Source organism: Populus euphratica, unplaced genomic scaffold (genome assembly GCF_000495115.2).
Source record: "Populus euphratica unplaced genomic scaffold, PopEup_1.0 scaffold31.1, whole genome shotgun sequence".
Taxonomy (NCBI): Eukaryota; Viridiplantae; Streptophyta; class Magnoliopsida; order Malpighiales; family Salicaceae; genus Populus; species Populus euphratica.
Window position 1 is genome coordinate 497,626 of NW_011499850.1, and position 24,316 is coordinate 521,941.

The following is a 24,316-nucleotide window of genomic DNA, read 5'->3' on the forward strand; positions in this document are numbered from 1 at the left end:
TCAGATTCTCTGCCAAGCAAATTAAAGTGCTTATTTTTCTGCATGTGCAGAAGAGCATTGCAGCTCAGGAATTTAGATTTGGATTTCTACTTATCTTCACCATACAGCATATTACATTTGTAGATAGGAGAGACTCTATGCTGAAAATATGAGTAGGCATGCTTTATAAATGCCTTTTATCCACAGTAAAAAGATGAATATAATGTTCAAGAAACATTTTTAGATTACAAAACCGGCCTCTTCCTTCTCTTTTTGTGATAACTACTTGTACAGGTTGTGTAAGAGAGGAGTAGGTTCTGTCCAATGAGGTTTACATGTTTATTGAATCAAATCTCATTTGGTTGATTCATTCATAGCACTATGTTCTTATAGCTGGTAATTCTACATGACTAAGAATAATCGATTGCTATAATCAAACACTTGATACTCGTTCCCCCACATTTACATTAGAAAGGTTTCTGACATTCCACTTTCAGACTCTACTTTAATGATCTTCCAAAATAATTCTTAGGAACCTTATTACAAATACTCTCTAAATAAACAAAAATCACCTGGAACTCAATGTGTCTTGGATTTTGAACATACTTCTCCAAATAAACTCCATCATTTCCAAATGCTGCAGCAGCCTCACTTTTAGCTTGCTACAGAGCAAAGAAAGTGAACCAAACTCAATTAAAGACAGCACACTTTAACCAGGTAAATATTGAATATTACAATGAACGGCACCATACTAATAGTGTACCTGTAGCAGCTTTACAAACTCATCAGGTTCTTTGGCAAGCCGCATTCCACGTCCTCCACCACCTGCTGTTGCCTTAGGAACATAGTTTTTTTTAGTAGAAGTTTCTATGCTTCTTAATTTATGTTCATTTGCATGGTATTAGAACTGGACGAAGAGATCTCAATCTCATAATAGCCAGTCCAGACCCCCCATTGTCATGAAATTTCACAATTTTCCTTCTATATATTCTTCAGAAACCAAATGGAGAAATATACAATTGAGGATAGCTTATCACTGACACAAACATATAATTTCAATATATGATCCAAGCGATCATTTTCAAGGAATCCCGATTATTAATGATTCTAAGAATATTTTATTTGATTGCAGTTTTAATGCTTGGCACTACTGTGCAGGGTTAATTAGAGTGTATTTTAGCTTACTTCTGCATGCATGCACATGCACCCAAATACACATACATGAGCAGATTTCCAGTACATGTTGTAGAGAGCTCAATAAACTGCTTGCTGTGTGAAAAAAGAAATTAGATGGCACAGATGTGATGAAGCTAGAAGCAAGGAAAAAACACTATTCCATCCTTTTTTATGTGAATCATAATTGCCATTTGTCTGAGTCTGGAAGGGTCACAATGGTGTTTATTGCAATTTCAATGATGTAACAACCTGCATAAATGATGCCAATTCATATGAAAGAAGATTATTTACCTTGATCATCACAGGATAACCAATCTCACTGGCAAGCTTTATTGCTTCTTCAGTACTCTAACAACAATTGGTGCACAAGAGTTTGTCAGATAACATCAAAGTACATCTTGTTATATTGAAAAAAAAGAAATGGGGCTAACCAAATAAAAAACCACAGAACTTGTAAGCCATGCAATAGTTTTCATGCCAATTTTTGGAATCATATCAAACAGATAGTGGCCAAACATGGCACCTGTAACAAGCCATCACTTCCTGGTACAGTTGGAACATTTGCCTTCTTCATTGTTTCTCTAGCAGTTGATTTGTCACCCATGACTCGTATGCTGTCAGGCTGCCACAAAAAAAAAAAAACAAGAATTTGCATATCATAGTTTTTGCAATTATGCAAGTGATACAGGAACAATAAACATGCTTCATAGTATACTTTGACCAGGTAAAACTTCAGCCAATTCTAGATCCTATTACTTCAAAACATGCCAGTGGAGTAACTCAGTCAATTTCCCCATTTACAATACAGAAAAATATAGGTTTCAAACACAAAAAGGAAATAACATCAAAATAAAAGAAAAACAAGAGAACGATTTTGCTAGAACCATGTATGCCTCGGTGAAAAAATTTGGCAAGTTGGCTTATGAAGTTGGAGGCATGAATCAGCATTCTATGAAAAACTTGCTTACACTGGTTATGAGCTTGGAGAGACAAGTTGCATTTTTTTCCACTGTTCTTGTGCTAGAACTGAAAATTATGTCAATTTTAACCAATATTTTTCTACTGCTAAGCCACCTGAGTGTCTGAAACCACTTTACAAACTAGAAAAATGCACTGAATAAACTACAGCACAAGCTGAAATGGAGCAATATGTACCCAATCCTAAAACCTGCCCAAGATGGGATTTGTGTAAATAATCGCATTCCATGCAGAAGCAATCAAGATTGAACTTCAGAGGCAACCCTTCAGTGGCAAAAAATGTATTTCACTCAAGATATTTGATGAAAAACTAAACTAATAACCTACTCTAGAATCACTTAGCATAAAGATAATATATCTTCACACCGTCCTCAACATACTTTTTCCTGCATGTCAAATAATTAAGACTATCAACAAACTTTGATAATCAGAATCATACCATGCTAACGAATGGCATCTATTTACAAAATGATATCATCCACTGCAGGATTATATTTTTCAAAAAAGATTATCAGTAACTGTTACCCATAACCCCTATTCTGGATCATACTAGATTGAATTGGCTGTTCAAATCTGTGTGTGATAGTCAAAATACAGGATTTTTCACCCTATATGCACCATGATTTCTGAGTACATAAACAGATGTTGCGATTGAGAAAGAACTAATTTTAGCATCTAATTCAGGGCATACAGAATTAAAAAGAAAATAGCTGACATGTGATTAGCCAAGATCAAGTAGATATCGCAGAAATCTCACTTTTTATTATTGTTAAGTTTCTTGATGACTACTTACATTAGGCCCAATAAAGTTTATTCCATGTTCTCTGCACATTTCCACAAAAACAGCATTTTCAGCAAGGAAACCGTATCCAGGATGCAGCATCGTGCATCCACGACTGATAGCAGCAGATAAAACATTTTGGATCACTAAGTACCTGTGGAAAGACGGTGGAAACATACACATAAATCCATTATATTCCACATCTACAACTTAAAAGCATCGTTCATTTGTTGCTGAGGACTTGAATGACTGCCCAGAAAATCAGAAAACAGTAGGGCAATGCTTTAATGAATTGGACATGAAGTGAAATGCATAGAGTAGTAACAACTGTTAAAGTGGGAAGAATTGTTTTAGATCACTGATCCAGACTCGGAAGCTTTTCCTAAACATTCCCTTACTAGTAGCAAGGAAATGTCCATGTGTGATGCATGTGACTGATAAAGTAAGGATATTATAACCACTTACGATTGGTTGCTGGGTGCTTCACCTATGCAAACAGACTCATCAGCCAATTTCACATGAAGTGCATCCTTATCTATGGTAGAGTAAACAGCTACACATGGTATCCCCATCTCATGTGCAGTTCGAATAACACGAACAGCAATCTCTCCTCTGTTTGCTACCAGAATTTTTTCTGTGCGACATGCAACCCCAAGAGCTCCTCCATTCTTCTTAGCACAGTGATTAGCTTGGGTAGCCTGAGTTCTTTGTCTAGGAAAATTAACCTTAGTTCCCACCATAAAGCTGCATTGAGAATTCCTGATTCCACTATTTCTCTTCATGAATAAACCCTAACGCATTGAATAAACAAACTATTTCAGCATCTATAATCCTAGCAAACAACCACGGACCTGGGAAAATTAAAGATACAGTGAAGCTTTTCTTTGAACATAAGCATCAATAAGGCTATTCCACCACAAAACACAACCTCACAAGACTAAAAATGCATGACATAGCAGCACCACTGAATTCGTTTAAACATACAATCACCATGCATGCTATAATGCATCAGACACATACTTGCTATCATTTATCTTCAAATCCCAACGAAATTTTTAATGGGAAAAAAAAGAAGCTTTTAGCTCATCAACCCTCCCAAATGATCCTCATTAATTACACCACACACACTAGCAAAATCACAGAATTGAATTAACACCACATAACTACAATTCATGTAATTCACTGAATACTTGTTCAAAAAAAAAGAAGTAAATCACCGAATTGGATTCAATTCTCATCCCCACAAATGCTAACCAAACCCAACACTAAAAATTCAATAATCAATACCATCCACTAAACAACAAAACAAACAAAACCAAGATTCATTTCCTTCCAGTGAACATTCCAAAGCAAATACATTACAAACCAAAAAATAACACACATTTCTAACAATTCGAACAAAAAACAAGTCCGTTACGCAAAAACAACTAAATCAAAGAATAGAAAACAAAACAAGACGACGACTACAACAACTTACAGGAGTAGAGGTAACAGATTTGCAAACAGGCAACGTTGCCTCCATTTTAAACCCAAAAGGCCTACAAAATAAATAAAAACACAAACAAACAACCAACACAATAGTCACATTACTTTCAACATGAACACAAACATAACTAAATGAGATGATGATCACTATAATTACCTTGAACAAGAAATGATGGGGTGTTTCAGAAACAAAGAAAGCACTGGGAGAAAGAGAGAAAGAGAGAGAGTATTTAAGACAGAAGTGAAGGAAGGAAGATATTTGTTGGGACTTTAGTTTGGATTGCTGTCTTGTCGATAGAAACGAGGAAAGACGAAGAGTGTAAGAGAGTGTGTGAGATCGAAAGTTCCGCCTAGTTGAGTTTGGGTTGCCAAACCAAAGCTAAGAACCTCTCTTTACTTTTTCTTTTTCTTTTTTATTATCATTAGTTCCCGAGTCATAGCTAGGAGGGTTAATTCAAGTAAACCTGGAAACGGGTTGACGGCCAAATTTTAACTGGATGAGACCGAAGTGAATAGAATCATTAAGTCAACCACATTTTTTTCTTTTTGTATTGTTTTTCAACCTGGAAGAGTCTAAACTCCCAATTAACAAGCAAGATGGATCGGTCTAAACCTTGGATTAGCATGCAAGAGTGTGTTTTTTTTTTTTTTTGTTAGAGGTAAACCGACTCGATAAATGCTAATTTGAACCGATTTGAATGGATGAGTTTTTAAAAATAATTGTGCTTGTAGATGATTAATTGAGAGAATATGTCGTCTAATGGCCAGTTTAAATTGATCATTTATATGTTAAAAGTCGTTTTGTTTTTTTTTACAGAGGTAGAAACAGATCCTGCGGATGGACAAATTGTTATGTGAGTTGTCAAATCAGGTGGGATGGACAATTCAACTCCTTATATTGAAAGCATTAATGAAATCCGCAACTTCCTGCACAAAACATGAGATAGGATGAACAATTCAACACCTTCAAAGTAGAAGATGATGGTAGGATTCTGTGATTAACTCTAGCACCAGGAGTCAGAACAAGGTAAGCACTAAGAAAAATAAGAGAACAAAAGATTTTGGCCATTTTTTTCTTTTAAAGGAGTGCATGTGAAAAATAATTGGTCTGCTGAGTTATTTATAGAGAAATCTGAAGTTTTTCAGATGATAAGAAACTCATGAAATGATAGAGAAATCTTAATCTACAGAATAAATTCTTAATATTTGTGTTGTTTAGATTTGGATATATTATTAAATCAGTCATATTTATCCATCTGAACCTTTTTCTTTTCTTCTTATGAAAGATCTTACGAAGATTCTTTCAAGAAAGGGAAAATGAAAGAAAGATGGGCATACATAATTAACCAACGCCGATATTCGAAGTGTGAAAGGGAAAATGAAAGAAAGATGGGCATGCATAATTAACCAATGCCGGTATTCAAAGTGTCATCAACATGGAAATTTGATCTTTCGACTTGCTCTTTCTCTTTCACAAAAACAAGGAATTCTGGTTTCTCAAACCTTCAAACTTTTCTTCTATCTCCTAAAAACAAGGCCTTTCTGGGTCAAGAAGTTGGGTTCTGCTCAATTTCTAAGAACCTTAAATATATTTAGCTAAAAGCCGTGTGTCATCGTTAACATGGCTTGGCAAGCACAACCCAAGCGTCACCATAAAAGGATATTGCTTCACAAACCAAAAATAAATTCTTAGCACAACAAACTCTCAACAACGTAAAATAATACAATAACAAACACTCAGACGAGAGTCCTATCCACGTATTGAAGTTATTTCACGACACGTGTCTAATACATATAAATATGAAATGGTGTGGCCATTTAAGGACTGGTAGTAGACTGAGGTGGCTTGATGTCCTTGGGAAGAGCTGGTATGGTAGGTAATGTGGACTTTGGAAGCTCGGGGAAATGGGGGAAAGGTGGTAATTCAGGCAATTTGGGACCTTCAGGTTTTGGCAGCTCAGGAAATTCAGGTTTCGGTAATGGTGAAAGTCCAACCTTAGGCAATTGTGGCAGCTCAGACTAATTTCGAGTGGAAACAAAACTATACCATCTCCCAGCATGACGGTGTGTGCAAGAGAAGGAAAAACGCTGTATGCATTGAAGTCCACGACGTCCAAGCTCCTGCAAGCATTAAGCTCGAACTTGACCTTCTCAACTCCACTAGCTGGAACAAAAACCTTCTTGAAACCAATAACTTGCAAAAGATAAGTTCCCTTCTGGTGGCTTTGAATAAACAATGGCTGCTTCACTTCCGTCTGTGCTGCCCACATTCTGAACCTCAACTTCAAATTGATAATTGCAATCAAGGTCATCCACTCGAATTGCAGGACAAGGAGCCTTATGTGAATCATTTTCCAATTTGATGCGGACTGATCTCTTCGAAGATGATGGCTTGTAACCAAATTCAGTGTAACTGGGTCCATAGCCGAATGGATAAACAGTAGAGCCGTTAAAGAAGTTGGAAGTCCGACCAGTGGAGCTGTTAAAGAACTTGTAAGAGGCTGTTTGAAGTGTTTTTATTTTTTATATTGTTTTGTGGTGCTGAAATTAAAAATAAATTTTAAAAAAATAAAAAATATTACTTTAATATATTTCTAAAAAAACACTTTAAAAAAATTATTATTATGATAATAAGTAGCCTAGACTTCATTGGTAACTTATCAGTCCTGTATAAAATGAAAGTCAATATTAGAAAAAAACAAAACAAAACTTGAAATAAATAAATAAATGAATAATAATTATCTAATCCTTATCCCTTTTAAACTACAGAAGAAATTATCATAAAATTGAATTTTGAATTTTCATTCTTTAGTTTCCTCCAGCATTTTATTTTTATACCTCTAACAAAATATAAAAATATTTAATTTCTTGCTTGTATATATAGATTTGATTTTAAAAAAAAAATATAAAGAATTTTTACTTTAATAGCCTTGCAGAACTTATCCATTTTTTTATACAATAACCATGCAAATTTTATTTTATTTACCGATCTTTAATTTTATTTTCTTGGAAAAATAAGTTTGATAATACACCAAATCTATAAAATCTAACATTTTATAAAATTCAGCCATTAACAGATAGCATGCCGTATGGACAAAGAACACGGTTTAGAGGGATGCCTGCCAATATGCAAGATAGTTCGAAATTAATCAAGCCTTATCATATGTTTAATTTAATCTCTGTTTGTATCTTCAATATAGTAGTTCTAATCGAAATTTTATATTAATTATAAATTATTTAATTAAACGTTGGCAATTATTCTCCAAGTGGAGATTACAAACTCCCACACAAGCATTGTTTTCTAGTTTTTTTTTTTTTAAAAAAAAAAAAAAGAGGAAAGAAAGATGCCCTTCCTTGGCAAACTTTTTTCATGAAAATAATTGCTAGTTATGAATTAAATGAATTGATTTGGATTAATCAAAAAAAAATATTTTATTAAAAACAAATTAAAAATAAATTAATTAATTAATTGGGCAAATAAGTTATGCCGTGTCAACTTTCATTTGATTTTTTTTAAACCCGGCTTGAACCAGATTTAAATCGTGAAGGTCCTGAGTCAACCTCTCAACGCAGATTAACATGAGGAGTTGGTAGGCAAATCTTGAAGACAAATAAAGAGCGCATGTTTAATCTTTCTTCACCAACCAACTTTAATGCTGACTTTTGGAAAGCTGTCAACTCCTTCCTACCTTGAATTTGAGGAAGCCCATGGATTCTCTCACAAAACCATTGGCAATGGCCACCTAACCTCCTACCCCCACTCCTCCACCTCTATATAAACCCATTTCCCTCCTCCCGTCTCTCAAGGTCATACCATTTCCCAGCATCCCTTCTTCCAACCATGGCTTCTTTTGTTACAAAATCAATGGGTTTCACTCTTTTAGTAGTAGCATCTGTATCATGCATAAAGTTTGCATGCCCTAACCTGTCTATATATTTCTCACCGCTACCCATCTCTGTCATCCTCCCTCTACTTCCACTAATCGTGTACTTGTTTAGCTCCGTTTTTACCAAGTCTTCAACTAGCGACCTACCTCCTGGCCCTGTCTCGTACCCCATCTTTGGCAATTGGCTCCAAGTTGGCAATGACCTGAACCACCGTCTTCTAGCTTCTATGTCACAAACATATGGTCCTGTGTTCCTACTCAAGCTTGGTTCAAAGAACTTAGTTGTTGTATCCGACCCTGAACTAGCCAACCAGGTCCTGCACACACAGGGTGTTGAATTCGGGTCCCGCCCACGTAACGTTGTCTTCGATATCTTCACTGGCAATGGACAAGACATGGTGTTCACGATCTATGGTGAGCATTGGAGAAAAATGCGTAGAATCATGACACTACCGTTTTTCACCAACAAAGTTGTGAACCAATATAGTACTTCATGGGAACAGGAAATGGACCTTGTGGTCCATGACCTTAGAGACAATGAGAAGGTTAGGACCGAAGGGATTGTTGTTAGAAAACGTCTGCAGCTGATGTTGTACAATATTATGTACAGGATGATGTTTGATGCAAAATTTCAGTCACAGGAGGACCCTTTGTTTGTTCAAGCAACAAGGTTTAATTCCGAGAGAAGTCGGTTGGCACAAAGTTTTGAGTATAATTATGGAGATTTTATCCCTTTCCTTAGACCATTTTTAAGGGGGTACTTGAACAAGTGCAGGGATTTGCAGCAGAGGAGGCTAGCTTTCTTCAACAACTATTATATTGAGAAAAGAAGGTAATTAATCACTAATCTTCTCTCTCTCTCTATAAAATGATCATCTGATTTCTAGCAACATTTCTAATTTGACCTTAAATTTGTGGTTTTTACAGGAAAATAATGGCTGCCAATGGAGAGAAGCACAAGGTAAGCTGTGCCATGGATCACATAATACAGGCTCAAATGAAAGGAGAAATCAGTGAAGAAAATGTACTTTACATTGTGGAGAACATTAATGTTGCTGCTATAGAGACGACATTGTGGTCTATGGAATGGGCCATAGCTGAACTGGTCAATCATCCGACTGTTCAGAGGAAGATCAGAGATGAAATCAGAGCCGTCCTAAAGGGAAGCCCAGTTACAGAATCTAACCTGCATGAACTGCCATACTTGCAAGCCACAATAAAAGAGTCATTAAGGCTACACACCCCAATCCCCTTGTTAGTGCCACATATGAACCTTGAAGAAGCAAAACTAGGAGGGTTTACCGTTCCTAAAGAGTCAAAGGTGGTCGTCAATGCGTGGTGGCTAGCTAACAACCCTGAATGGTGGGAGAAACCATCAGAATTCCGGCCAGAGCGATTCTTAGAAGAAGAACGTGACACAGAGGCCATCGTTGGTGGGAAGGTTGATTTTCGGTTCCTACCATTTGGCGTGGGTAGGCGTAGCTGCCCAGGGATCATACTTGCAATGCCAATCCTAGGACTGATTGTTGCAAGACTGGTGTCGAATTTTGAGATGATAGCTCCTCCTGGGATGGAGAAGATTGATGTGAGTGAAAAAGGAGGGCAGTTCAGCTTGCACATTGCAAGCCATTCCACTGTTGTTTTCAAACCAATCAAAGCATGATCTCATCACAAGTTCAGCTTCCTAGACATGTATCAAATCAATAGCTTGGTTGTTTGTAAAACCTTTCACTTTTACTCTTCATTATTCTCGAAATTGTGAGATTTGGTTTTTTTTTTTTTTGAATAAAGCTTTGAATATGTAACACATTGTCTTCTCTTTTACAAAATTGCAGACAGAAATAAGATTAATTTCTAGCCGTATGCTATGCATGGTTATTTAAGACTTCATTGATCAATCGAAAACAATTCGAGAAGAGAAGGCATCAAACACTGTTGTTATCTTCCCTACAAAACTGATACATGAAACATATATAATCTGCATTACATGGATTGACTAGTAATTGTAAGCACCTACGTATGCCTCTGATGTCTGTCAAGTTATGTCTTAAAAAGATTCATGGCATTGCTGTCAGACGTTACATGGGCATAACTTTTCATCTCCATGTCACCAACTTTGTGTGTATACAATGAAATCAACTGTCAAATATATAAGATCAACAGCATGAAAGAAACTCAAAAGTGAAGGAGAAAGGAGATGGAACCTATAGTTGCCAGTTTATAGCACATCTTAAGTGGCCACCACGGCATAAATGTTGCAAGGGAATAACTTTTGTGCTCATGGGCACCCCACACAACAAAAGCCTGCAAAAAGACGACTTACAGGTAAAGAGAATTTGCAAACATGATACCTCTATTCATATTCATCGACATTTATGTCCAATTTGCATTCATATTGTATCTGTAATCATGCAAAAAGACATTTTTAACTATCCTTAATGAGTTAATTTCATAATATGAACAAAATGGCAAGGAGACATAGCAACCTCTGCTATTTTCCGTGCACTCTCTTGAAGTTGCTGTAATGGTTTAGCAAGTTCTGTTCTCAACTCTATCTGCTCACTTGACTTGTCTACTGGAATGAAGCAACTAGCAAGGGCAGCCACTTGGTGATGATCAAGATCGTTGAAAGTACCTGTTAAAAAATCATCAAAGGATATAAATAAAAGCGAATGAAATGAGTGGGTCAGTCTTATATCATGCATCTAAGACTCCCAGCAACCTGGACAGAGAAACCCAGCCAGAAATAAAATAAGATTTGCAGAGCATGAACCATCATGAGATGGTCTTAAACTCACCATTGAACATCAGTTCTGTAACAAGTAATTCATCTCCTGTGTCTATTAAGCAGGTTGCTCTTCCCTTTAGCTGGACAATACCATCAGCATCTATACGTCCAAGTCTTTGCAAGACTCGCGAACGGTTCTTGAGTTCTTCATGAAATTTTTGAAGCTGCAAACAATAGCAAATCAAATTAAAATAAAATGCAAGTGGAAAACTGATGTAAATAAGCTTGAAGCAGTAGATAATAACAAGCCCAACATCAACAAAAGCAAATACTGAAAACACTTTGAATAAAAGTTGGAACAAGAACAGCAACTCAAGTTCGCATGCTTATGCTATTTTTGAAAACACTTTGAATAAAAGTTGGAACATGAACAGCAACTCAAGTTCATCTCTATTCTGTGTGGCTGTATTGTTCAGATATGAACACTCAATAAAGATTTACAGTCAACACCTCTGTGCAGTCAGAAGATTTTCTAATGTCTCTTTTGGAGTACACTATTGTAAAGAGGAAAATCACAATACAATGCAAAAATTGATCTGGTGGGTGAACTTAAACAAGAAAGCAACTACCAACTACAAATGTTATTGCACTCCACATACCTCACTATCTATTCAAGGAACAAAGCACCCACACAACTAATTTATCACTCACGACCACATACCCAACTATCAATTGAAGGAACAAATTATTTAGCTGACCTCACCCATGCAACTAGTTTATCATGATTTATTTTAAATGCGATTTGATGCTTGAATATGCAAGCAAGAGACATTGTCAAAATGACAAGCATTTTCTTCCTTTCCCTTTTTCTGATTAATAGAAATCAGAACTACATAAGTAATTTCATGCAATAAGATAAATCAAAGTTTATTCCACGAGGCATTCTCCTCCATCAGGATTTCTGAAATATACATCACAAATGCCAAATCCATATCACACATAGATCCAACTATATTTTACAAAGTTCAATCAAACTAGCATACAAGAAGAAAAAATACCTGGGAATCACGCATTTTCAATTTGAGTTGTTGAATTTCATGATTCACCTCAGCTTTTTTATGAAAACTTTTCATCTGATTCACAGCTTGAGACTGCATGCATAAAATTGAATGAGTGTGATTGCTAAATACCACATGAAGCAACATTATTGAGAGAATTTTCCAAGAGCAGGAACTTTCTTACTGCCTAACAAAATTTTATAGGAACGATGTGTGGAGGGAGGTTGATTCTGAATGATATGGCAAACCTTGTGCAGTGGATGTGCATGTAGCTTTCGTTCCAATTCCTCAATTTGATTAACCAATTCGACAATTTCAGGATCCTCAATTTTCATGTCCTGCAAATTAATAGAACCATGAGAGACAGCAGCATTCTTGGAAAACTATTCCAGTACATTATCTTTTTGATGAAACAAACATTAAAGTCAAATAGAGAAAATTTCAGAAGCAACTGAAAAGGAGTGAGTGAAATATGTTCATATTGTTTATGGCACAGTGAAGAGAGCAAACATCAATAGCAAGAAGGTCATACATGGACTAAGAGCAACTGGAAACTGAGTTGATCATGTGTAATAAAAACAGTTACAAATCTTTATATTTTCTCAAGAGGGGAATAAAAGATGGAGTCTAAAACATGAATGCAAAGAAAACACCATCTGTTTCTGCTAATTTTGGCATTTTATGATAAAAGCTTTGTTAAAACTGCAACATAATTTTCCATATTCCAAGAAGTAAGCTAAATTGTGCCAACTCAAAAACTAGGCTTGAAGTTTGAACATGGGTTAGTGTTGTAATAAATTGGGTGGCATTTCCAATTCTTGTGCAGTGCACCAAAAGGTTTGTAATTTTATTCTGTGCTTATTCTATCATGTGAAACAACCCAATATTCAATTACAGCAAACACTTACCTTTACAGGGTTAAGCTTAGGGAGGCCTTCAGGAAACCAATTCCCTAACTCCTGCACTGCTAGTAGTATACTTTGTCTTGCTTCCAAAGGCCAAAGGTCGGCAGGGATGGATATCCTTACCTTACTTAGAGCACAAATCAGGGTCGACTGAACACGAACCTAGAACAGAACAGAACAGAAATCATATTATCCAGCAGACCAGTCCAAACACTTGAAGTTAATTACTAGATAACAAGACTGAGAAGAGATAAAGATACTGTCACAGTGATGCATCAACATACCACATGCATCTCACCCTTTTCTCCAGGCCGAGGTGGGCATGGTCTTGGCCAGGAGCCACTCTCACTTGGTCCAGGAGAGCAATGAAGGACAGTATCCACTATATAACCACCACCTTTTGATGGCAATGCTCCCAAACCTGCAGTGGGCTTTTTAACAACATTCACTACAACTCCCCAACCCCAATCAATTCCTCCTTCTCTTACCTTGATCTGCAATACAGACAGCCACTAATAAGAGGACAAAATAATATAACTATTATTACTAAAATTACAAAAACATGTGGAAATGCATGTGAAATTTGCAGACACGAAGAATAATTGTTTAGCTTTATTTTTCTCTAAATCATAATGTCCTATAAATGTTTCTCAACTATTGGGGCCTCAAATTTATAAACTTCGGCCCCATTTGTTTTTCTGATTTCTTATGTACATGTATCCTGGCAGCATATATATCACATTATTCCACATTCAGCATAAAAAGTAAAGTGACCTCAGATTGTAAAAGAATCCATTGATAATGAAGGTGAAGTTCCAGAAAAGAATAAAAGAAACTGGCCATTTAGCAGCACACAAACTTCAACAAGGGTGCTCATTTTCTGTACATGCCAACCGACCAGTGCATAGATAATAAAGAATTCTTTCAGGCCTCATTATTTCTGTCATCTTCTTTTCAAGTTAGGTCATCTCAAGTTTTAGATTATGATACTCAGCAACCTCAGTCTATGCAAGATAACAAAAAATCAAAATTACATCAACATATATTATTTCAAGAAAACAAAATGAATTGTATTGACTAACAGAGGGAAATGATTACCTCCCCGAAGCATCAGGCATGGCAGCTTCCTCTTCCAGTTTTGAAACCTTTTTCCCCATGTCTGGTAAAGCCTAAAAGAGAGAGAATTATAAGTCATTGAACACTTCATGAAGTTAAGAACTACAAGCACAAAAGGATGTAAAGGATTCAAAAAAAAACCTTCTCGTATTGGAATTGATGAAATGAATTTCTTATTACGTGTTCAGCAGTGAACTGGCCTTCAGCACGGCTCATTAAATTCAAGATTGAATAGTAGCTCAGTCTGAAAGTACTAACAAGAGGGGCTGGATTACCCAAAACCATGTCTTTGAGTGTATTCATCTCCATCTGGAAAAGTAACAGAAATGGCAAGCACTGTGAAAGAGAAGACCAGGTTGTTTTATTGCCTTTTTCAAGGATCTAAGCAAGAGATCATGATGTGCCGTGGGAACTAAATACCATTAGTTTTCCTTTGACACAAGACTTAAATTTGTAGCATGGGTGTGTGTTAAAATGAAAATACAGGTTGACTTTCATATTTATACTAGTGCATTATGTTCATGCAGATAATTATACTAGGCAGTAACAATAAAACACAGGATTAACATTTAGCAGAAGAACTTCCTAGATTTCAACTGTCATCGAGATGGTTGATGGAAATCACTAGTAACATTTACTATATACACCTGGAAAAAAAAAAAAAAAAAAAAAACAGAGGGAGGAAATATACAAAAAAGAACACAGAAAAAATGAAAAGCCATAGAATTACCCACTCATCAATCATTATGATACAAATACCCCGCTCGTACACATACATGCATAGGCACATATGTACAAGTTAGTGTTTTTTATGCTCTAGAGAAATGCAACAAATTATCACTTACCTGGATATACTCACCAGATCCAATGTAACGATGACCATCACCACCCACTTCTTAACAGCAACAGAAACTAAAACTGATCCCCCCCCCCCCTCTTCAGTTTCCTGTCTAGATTAACTTACTGTCTCTGTAGCAAATAAAACCTTAACAAGGCCTTCCTGGAAAAGAAGCTCTACTAGTTCCTTAATAACAGGGAGAAGACCAGAATGATGGACAGCAATGCCTCTCTGAAGTAGTGGCAACATCAACTCAATAGCAAGCAAATTCCTGCCTTCCTCATTCAAGCAGAGTATTGCATTGTTAAATACCTGCTCTTCTTGTGTATTAAAATCAAGTTTGGACATGGACATGGCATGTTGCTCAACCTCTCTCCTACTGAAGCTAAAAACTATAACTGGTTGAAATTTCCGTTCCATAATCATCTGAAATTACATATGAAAGCAATGAATTGAGGAATTGAATCAACCTATTACACAAGATGAACAGGATAAACTACAAATCTCCAATTTAAAATTCAGAAAATGCATCAACAGTTCAGATGCACACGCATCAGAAAATAATTAATCACTACTCAAAGCAAATATGAATATCTAGTATTACATCAACAAACAATACTTATTTTTTCTTTTAACAGAACATATTATCCATAGCAAGCAAATTTGAGATACTATAATAGGGAAAAAAAATATTGAGAAGTTGCATATCGCATATATATTTGTCTGAGAAGACAGCTAAAAATATTGATTAATTTGACGAAAAGGTTTCTCCTCGGTCAATTGCTATGAAGTTCAGTTCGTTGATAGCATCGGGAAAATTGAAACTCGGAGAACTACAAATGGCACTAGAGAAGCTCCCGTTGAAGAGGTAAAGAATATTAAACACCCATCGATGCTCAATGAAGCAAAAAATGAAGGGAACTTATAATAATTCAATCAAGAGAGCATGTAAAAATAATAGTGCAAACCTTGAGAATTTTGTATATGTCAGAACCCCCAGAAGCATTCCCACCCTTTGCAATTCTTCAACTAGCTTTACCATTTGCACTCTTATTCCCCTCACCAATTTTCTGCTTCGAGAAAGTATCCTGCAGCTTCATAAAATTGTCCTCCCTAAACTGCTCACTCTCATCAACCACAAGATATAACCCAGCACCACCCACAGGAAAGACATAATGCTGCAAAGGAGTAGGTCGAAAATCTGGGTAAACCACATGGCATGGCTGCTTATGCAAATGACAAATCCACTCAGCAAACTCAGTGGCATTCGACATCGTCGAGGAAAACCATCTTAATCACTGGCGGCATAAATATAATACTCTCTTCCCAAACAACCCCTTTTTCACGATCCTTCATATAATGAATCTCATCAAAAACAACCCAAGCAACTTCCTTCAGAATCTCAGAACCCCTATAAAGCATTCATCTAAGAATCTCTGTAGTCATAACCGAACAACTACCATTAGGAGAAAGAGTAACATCTCCTGTCATCAATCCAACATCTTGGAACTCCTGATGCAACTCCCTGTACTTCTGATTACTCAAAGCTCTCAACGGAGATGTATAAATAACCCTTTGCTTTTCTCTAAAAGCCATTGCAACCGCATACTCAGCAACCGCAGTTTTCCCTGCTGACGTATGAGCAGAAACTAAAACACTCTCATTCCTTTCCAAACAAGCTACAGACACCTTCTGAAAAGGGTCAAGCTCAAATTTATAACTTTTCGCCATCTCCCCGTTATACAAAGGATTCGACATAGTCCCATGAAGGGTTTCGTCTTTATTCACTACATACCCACTTGGGAACCCAACTTCATGAACACAAGTCCGTGTCAAGTTCCTCTTCTTCAAAGCAGATTCTTGCTTTTGTTGCTCTCCGCTTTCTCTCCCTTCTTCTCTTCTCACTGCATACTTCAATTTAAAATGGTAATATATTTACACAATATCTTTTGAATGTAAATTAAAAAATATTTTTAAATTTTTTTTAAAAATTTTTTATTTATAACATACATAGAGCTTATATTTATATGAATTATATTTTTTAATCTTTTTATGAAATATTAAAATTTTATTTATTTTAATTTTTTTAAGTTGATTTGAATTGATCAGTATAAGTTGATATTACATGAGAGCCAACTTTTTAGCTAAGTCAACCCTAAATTTAATCTAATAATTATGATTTTTTATTTAATTACCGTTTAGAAATATGATAAAAATAAAATTTTAAAAAAATATTTTTTTTATTTTTTAAATCGTTTTAATATACTAATATCAAAAATATTTTTAAAAAATAAAATAATATTATTTTAATATATTTTCAAAAAACAAGCACTACAAAAAAATATTGACTTATATTTCAAAACTAAATAGAAATAAAAAAAAATAGAATTAGTTTAGTTAAAAAATATATATATAAAATAAATTTTATCTTTAAGAGTTTTAGAGAAGATTTTTATCATTTCAAATTAGTTTTTTTCTTTTCTATTTTAAAACCAATTTATAAATATTTTTTCTCAATTTTTTAGAGGGTAATTAGAAACATGAAAATAATTATTTTTTAAAGTGTTTTTCACTTAAATATATATTAAAATATTTTTATTTTATTTTAAAAAATATTTTTAATATTATAACATCAAAATTATTAAAAAATATTAATTTTTAAAAAATAATGCAGATCCTCTTACGGCCTAGCAGAAACCTAAGCAACAATATTTTTAAAATATAAAAACAAATAGTTTATTAATTTTTTAGAATCAAGAGGAAAGATACTAAAAGGATATGATCGTTTTTAATTAAAGAGATAAAAACATATATATATATATATAATAATAATTTTAAATCTAAGAATTTTGGAATGAAACTTTATCATAATTTGTTTTGTTTTTATCTTAAAATACTATTTGCAGAACTTGTTTGTTATTGTGATGTGCCCATATTTAAAAAAAAAATTATTTTTTGTGATTTTAGATCGAAAATGTTAAAAATAAATTTTAAAAAATAAAAAATATATATTATTTTAATATATTTTCAAGTAAAAAACATTTTAAAAAACAACCACTCTATAATATCAAAAAGTATTTACTAATAATTTTGATGTGTGTATTACTCAAGTTTTTAATAAATCAATTTATAAACCACAAGCCATAAGATCATGTTTAGTAATTGAATAATTTGATATACTTAATTATAATTTATTCCAACACCATTTGAGTTGCAATTATCTCCATATAGGTTGCAATTTTTTTAACACCATCTCAAACTCTGAGAGAGACTTACCTTATGTTTCCTCCTTCAAAGCTTCAACTAGGTTTAGAATGGTCACAGTTACTCCATTTTCGTATGATCTTGTCTGATAATTGAGAGCTGATGAACATGCCTGAGATCAATGTATCTGCCATAGAGATCTAGCTCCTTGTCGTGACTCGTTTCTGTGTTAACACGAAGGAAAAATTCAAGATATGTTTATGCCTGCCCATCAGAGCCAGAAGGAATTATCAATTATCAGTTATCAGTGGCCTCCAGCTCTCCATTTTTCTCTGTAAATAAAGAACCATGCTATTTTATTCCATGGCCTTACCCTAATACACACAAATTATTTTCTCAACAATTTATCTTTCAATCTTTTTACCTTTACGATGCTTTACCTTTATGCACAACTTATTTTATAGCTTTTCTCTGTGATTTTAGACCTTTTGATTTCCTAGGGTTTTTTTAGAACCCTAATATCTTATTTGACTTTCCTCAATCTAATTCTTACTTTAACTATATATTTACGTTCATTTTATTTTATTTTATTAGTAGATAATTGTCATCTCATTGTATGTAAATCCAAAGGAAATTTAATTGATATCAAAAAGGCAAAGCTAATCAGATTAACAAACAATGAAAAACCAATACCCTTTTGTCTAAAAGTCATGTTGACAATGAATGATATAAATAGGCTATTAAAAAATATATTTTATAGCATTTAAAAAATATTTTGTCAATATTATAAATCATTGACACAACTAGCAATAAAACACAATCATCAAAAAATTAAGCATTGATAATTTTATTATGTCAATAATTTATAATATTGAGAAAATTATATTGGAATATTTCATCATTATATTATGCTTTATCATCCATTTTGCATTAAAAACTTATTGGCATTGGAAATTTCTAACGGAATTATTGATGAAATATGTTTTAGTGGTTCAATTGGTGTATAATTTTTTTATATATATAGTTCATTAATGTTTTGAAGACCAGGAAACATACAATTAACAGAACCATAAGAAAAACAGAAGTTGTTGCAATGGATAAGAGTTTATTAATTCAAAGAATGAACACTTTCGAGGTAAAAACCTGTTAGATTCTGGGTTCTTCATACTGAGGAATTTTCCGCATTACAGAGTAAATAATAATTATATTACATCATGTATATCAGATAAAAATGCATAAAAAACCAAAAATAAAAAGATTTACCAGATCATACTATGACCTCCCAACATAGACACGTAAAATGTTCTGCAGATACATTCAAGATATCAGAATTTCGTAGCATAACATCAATTAATGAAAGTCTAATCATTCTGTGTCAGATGTCAGGTAATTAAGGTTGTTTTTATGAATTGCATTGTAGAAATATCAAAATCAGTAGGGGAGATAACATCATACAAAGAGGCATGAAAACCTTTTGTTTCATGTCATTTTAATGAATAAGCAATTAGGGCTGGTTATATCTCGAGCATAATGACTTCGTATCATCATTACTGATGAACAATTCTGCAAAAGTTTGCTGACAGAGATATTTAAACTTCATTCCCGAGTTTGCTGATGAACAGTCATTGCAAAATGAAGGAACAGAAAAATCAAGCAACAAATTTGATGTAGATATTTAACAAATCCCATGGTTATATCTATAAAACATCCAGCCCAGTGAGCTTAACCACATGGAGCTCGAGCAATTAGCGTGCAAACTATAAGATATTATAACTCTTCTTACTTGTTTTTGGTTTTTACTCGTAATCCAATCACTCATTTCAAGTTTAATCCATCGGTGAACAAGTTAGCATTAGACATCTACTAAAAGAAGGACAAGATTCTTTCCAGACATACGAATGCATATTAATCTTAAGTTGGAACCCTGTTTCGAGTCGTATGGTAGCTTGCAAGAATCAAGTCTTGCGTGATATTGTTAGCCTGTTCTAGCCCGAGATTAGGATTTGATTAATTAGCAATCTAACATGTTTTCGTTGCTGTTAATTGTTAATCAAGGAACTAATCTTTTTACATCTTAGAACCTGTTCTCTTTGTATGGTAAAGAATTTTGTCCTTGCATTTTCTTAGCAAACAATCATGCATGAACTACCACTATCTACTCAAAGAACTTGGAAATATTAAGGTGCTTTACTGTTCGTAGCAACTTAATTTATTCTCTCCTTTTTCCCTTTCTTAAAAAATCACTTTTAAATTTTTTTTATTTCAATCTCACCCTTTAATATTTTATTAATTTTAAATTAATTAATATAATTTATTATAATATAATTTTTATGAAATTATTACAGTTTTAAATAAATATTCTTTCAAAAAGTTGGTACTTAATTTTTGAAAAATATCTATTTTTTATTATCATATTATTAAATAAAAAATAATTTTAAAAAATAAAGCTTTTAGTTCTAATAAACATAATTTAGATCGCATGTTTTGCTAATTAAATGGGGTAGTTCTGATTGATTCAATATATTATTATTTTATTTTTTAAAAAAAATCAAATTAGATTTTCATTAATCATTTAGAATTATTTTTATATCAAATAAAATTAATTAAATTATTTTATACAAATTAATTTTAAATATAAATTAAATGAAAAATCAAATCAAAAGATTTTAAAATTAACTTGTTAGATCAGATTTAATAACAATACCAAATAATTTTTTAAAAAAAATCTCATCTTCCAATTATTATTTTTAAATTAAATCCCTTTTGATTTTTTTATAATTTTTTTTAATATTTAATTAATTTTAAATTAGTATTATGATTTATTTTAATTTATTTTTTATATAATCTAAAAAATATATATCATAAATTAAAAAAAAATATTCAACAGAACACCGAAGTCAGGGAAGTAGTACCAATCAGGAGGATCATCGCTAGCAAACAAACATACCTTCGACTTACTTATTTTTATGTGACCAATTTTAATTTTTTAAACCAAAATCCACAAAGAAAAGCAAATAGACCCAAACACACGAGCCCAGCCCATCAGCCCATTAATACTTCACCTCCTCTCTGACTTCACCAACAAGTAGCCAACGCTTGCATTTCTCTTAAAGAGCAAAAAAATCCCCAGTTTTTCTTCAATTTCTAGGGTTTTTATTCTTCCTCCTCATATTTGAATTATCTCAAATCAATGGAATCACACAAAGAAAACGGGATCAACGGCCCTCATTCCATGGGGACAACCATCATCGGCGTCACCTACAATGGCGGTGTCGTCCTCGGTGCCGATTCTCGCACTAGCACTGGTAAAAATCAAAACTTTCTCTTTCTTCAAAAAACCTGAAAGACAAAGACCAAAAATTTATGACTAATTCTACGGTTTTTGTTGTGGGTTTTCTTAGGAGTTTATGTTGCAAATCGAGCATCAGATAAAATCACTCAGCTTACTGATAACGTCTACTTATGCCGCTCTGGATCTGTAAATTACTATTTTTTCATATTTCTGTAAATTTTATTTTACCTTGTTTAGTTTTGTTTATTTTGGGTTTGATTTTATGTTGTTTGTTGATAGGCTGCTGATTCTCAAACTGTGTCTGATTATGTGAGATATTTTCTGCATCAACACACGTAAGGGAGTTTTTTTGTGTTGATGAATGCTGTTTCTCTTTTTTCTTTTCTTTTTTGGTGTAAAGTCTTGATTTTTTTGGATGATTAGTTGAAGAGCTGATTTGGGTTTTGTGGGTAATGCGTGTAGAATACAATTGGGGCAGCCGGCGACAGTTAAGGTTGCTGCTAATCTTGTTAGGTTGTTGTCTTACAATAACAAGGTTGGTTCGGTTTTGATGCTTGTACTGTTGTAAATTTGTTTCTGATGATGGTGTTGGGTGTCGTACAATAACAGGGTTGGTTTGGTTTTGATACATTTTTTTTGTTGGTTTTTTGGCAGAATTTCTTGCAAACTGGAATGATTGTTGGGGGTTGGGATAAGTATGAAGGAGGTAAAATTTATGGAGTACCTCTTGGAGGGACACTTTTGGAGCTGCCTTTTACAATTGGAGGTGTGTGAAGTGAACTTGTGGGCATTTTGTGTACCATTAGTAATTCTTTCGTGTTTTTTATGTGATTCTTGTTGATTTGTTTCTTTTTTGCACATGCACTTGTTTATTTATATCTCATCAGCAACAGCAATAATAGAATGTTACTATTATTTCTGGTACTTGCATAATTGTTTAAGGCCATGATATGGGTCAATTGTGGATTCCTCTCTTGCACCCATCCTGTCAGTTGCCCGTCATGTTGCCTCACCTATACCTGCCTTGTTAGCAACTGTTGATGAAAATGCGACCTGCGCCGAGGAACTTGTCAATCCCTTGTTACTTCATTGGCTGGCAGTAACAATGCTAATTAACCAGTGGCATTACAAGAAGCAATGTGAACTGGCTGTGGTGTCTTCACTCTTTAAAATTTAGTATGAGAAAAACACCTGCTTGCAGAGACTTAATCTTGTACCATGAATCTAGTGTTCTTGGGATGAATGATAGGTTACTCCTCTTTTATGTCATCAGAAGGTGGTACATATTGACTGGTAAGCTTGAGTAAACCACCATTGTCTGATATATTATAAGGGAATAAACCACCATTGTCTGCAGTAGTTGGAGTTGTTACAATTATGAAAATTTTGACTACTATGTCCTCATCCTATGGAAAATGGACTTATTAATTGCATCAGTTGATTAATTGTTTTTATCTGCATGTTGCATGCAGGATCAGGATCTTCTTACTTGTATGGTTTCTTTGATCAAGCATGGAAGGATGGGATGACCCAAGAAGAAGCTGAGGTATGTAGTCTAACCTGTGTGTTTGTAAATATGTGAACATAATAAATTTTTATGGTCTGAACTAGTGGCTTGACTCGATTGAAATCTGTTTCTTTTTGGTCTTGTCATAGTAACAAATTTTTTAGTAGTTGTTCAATAATACTCCATGGTTTCACTAAAGTGTATTTGCCCTTGTTTTGCTTTTGGCTAATACACTAATGATAGATTTTTCTAGAATCATGAACTTCAATTTTTCTTTTGTTTATTTTTTTTCTTTTTCATGAGAATCATATTGAACCTTATTGGATAGACTGTTGGTGCTTGCTTCCATTCTAAATTTTTGCATACCAGAAACATGTTCTTGTCTTAAGAGTGATTCTTTCCGAGCCTCATGGTTAGGCAATGGCTAAGAAGTTGCCTCTGGCTTCTTTTCTCCCCCTAAACATCTTTTTATGCTGCCTTCACTGTGCCTAGACCTGCTGCTTCTTTTTTTTCCCCCTTCTTGGGCATATTTGCTGTCTTTATTATGCCGTTTATTGCCTTTCGGTTTGTGATGCTTGTGATTTTTTGCAGCAATTAGTGGTGAAAGCAGTATCTCTTGCTATTGCTCGTGATGGTGCGAGTGGTGGTGTTGTTCGGACTGTCACTGTATGTTGCTGATTCTTCTCCCATTCTCTTTCCATTTGCCTCTTCTAACCGTCATATTTGTTCAGGCAATCATTGTATTTTAATTAGTAGGGCATGATTGGGATAAATTATTTTGGAAAACAACTTTTCCATCACTTCCCGTGTACTCATTCAATCACCTTAAAAACAAGCTCGAATTAGCTGTGCATGGAACGCGTAGAAAAACTTTTAATATTTGTTTCTGCTAATTTTATGTCAATCAAATGTTCGTTACACAGATCAACTCAGAAGGTGTGTCAAGAAAGTACTACCCTGAGGACAAGCTCCCACGATGGCACGAGGAGCTGGAGCCACAGAATTCCTTGTTGGACATTTTGTCATCATCTAGTCCTGAGCCAATGGTCACTTAAGAGAATGCTGCATGATGTTCGGCATCGAATGTCTTGAGAAAATGATGCCAGACACTTGTTCTCTTAAGAAAATGCCTAGTGATGCCATGCACTGAGTGCTGTGAGCGATGTTTTTCTTGTGCATTGTTATGCTAAGAAAAGTACTTTCGCCTATGTAATGACTATTTTTCTGATTTCGCGTATCTTTGTGTTGATGAATCTACCATTTGCTTTAATCAACGATGACCGTTTCATAAGAAGCATAGGCCATTAAAAATGGCACGTTTCATATCATTACTTGCATTACGGTCAGTGTAATTTCTTAAGATAGAATTTGATTTGAGAGAG

General features: G+C 34.3%; 3 protein-coding genes and 1 pseudogene across 3 annotated transcripts; 2 read left to right on the forward strand and 2 right to left on the reverse strand.

Moving 5' to 3' along the window:
* Positions 1–464: 464 nt before the first annotated feature.
* On the reverse strand, positions 465–4,827 carry LOC105120906 (biotin carboxylase 2, chloroplastic). Its single transcript, XM_011019312.1, has 8 exons — positions 4,557–4,827; positions 4,392–4,452; positions 3,380–3,705; positions 2,927–3,068; positions 1,679–1,777; positions 1,447–1,503; positions 743–814; positions 465–641 (listed from the first exon to the last, which is right to left on the reverse strand). Exons 2-8 carry the CDS (start codon positions 4,434–4,436, stop codon positions 480–482), a joined length of 903 nt encoding a protein of 300 aa, XP_011017614.1. The 5' UTR covers positions 4,437–4,452; positions 4,557–4,827; the 3' UTR covers positions 465–479.
* A 3,357-nt stretch (positions 4,828–8,184) lies between these two features.
* Positions 8,185–10,169, forward strand: LOC105120907 (cytochrome P450 CYP73A100-like). The gene is made up of 2 exons (XM_011019313.1): positions 8,185–9,118; positions 9,214–10,169. Exons 1-2 carry the CDS (start codon positions 8,241–8,243, stop codon positions 9,947–9,949), a joined length of 1,614 nt encoding a protein of 537 aa, XP_011017615.1. The 5' UTR covers positions 8,185–8,240; the 3' UTR covers positions 9,950–10,169.
* Positions 10,170–10,498: 329 nt separating this feature from the next.
* LOC105121305 (superkiller viralicidic activity 2-like 2) lies at positions 10,499–18,329 on the reverse strand (annotated as a pseudogene).
* A 2,884-nt stretch (positions 18,330–21,213) lies between these two features.
* LOC105120908 (proteasome subunit beta type-6) lies at positions 21,214–24,228 on the forward strand. Its single transcript, XM_011019314.1, has 8 exons — positions 21,214–21,440; positions 21,537–21,613; positions 21,707–21,762; positions 21,890–21,962; positions 22,082–22,193; positions 22,900–22,973; positions 23,526–23,600; positions 23,858–24,228. The coding sequence occupies exons 1-8, from the start codon at positions 21,326–21,328 to the stop codon at positions 23,987–23,989; spliced, it is 714 nt and encodes a 237-aa protein (XP_011017616.1). The 5' UTR covers positions 21,214–21,325; the 3' UTR covers positions 23,990–24,228.
* Positions 24,229–24,316: the final 88 nt, after the last annotated feature.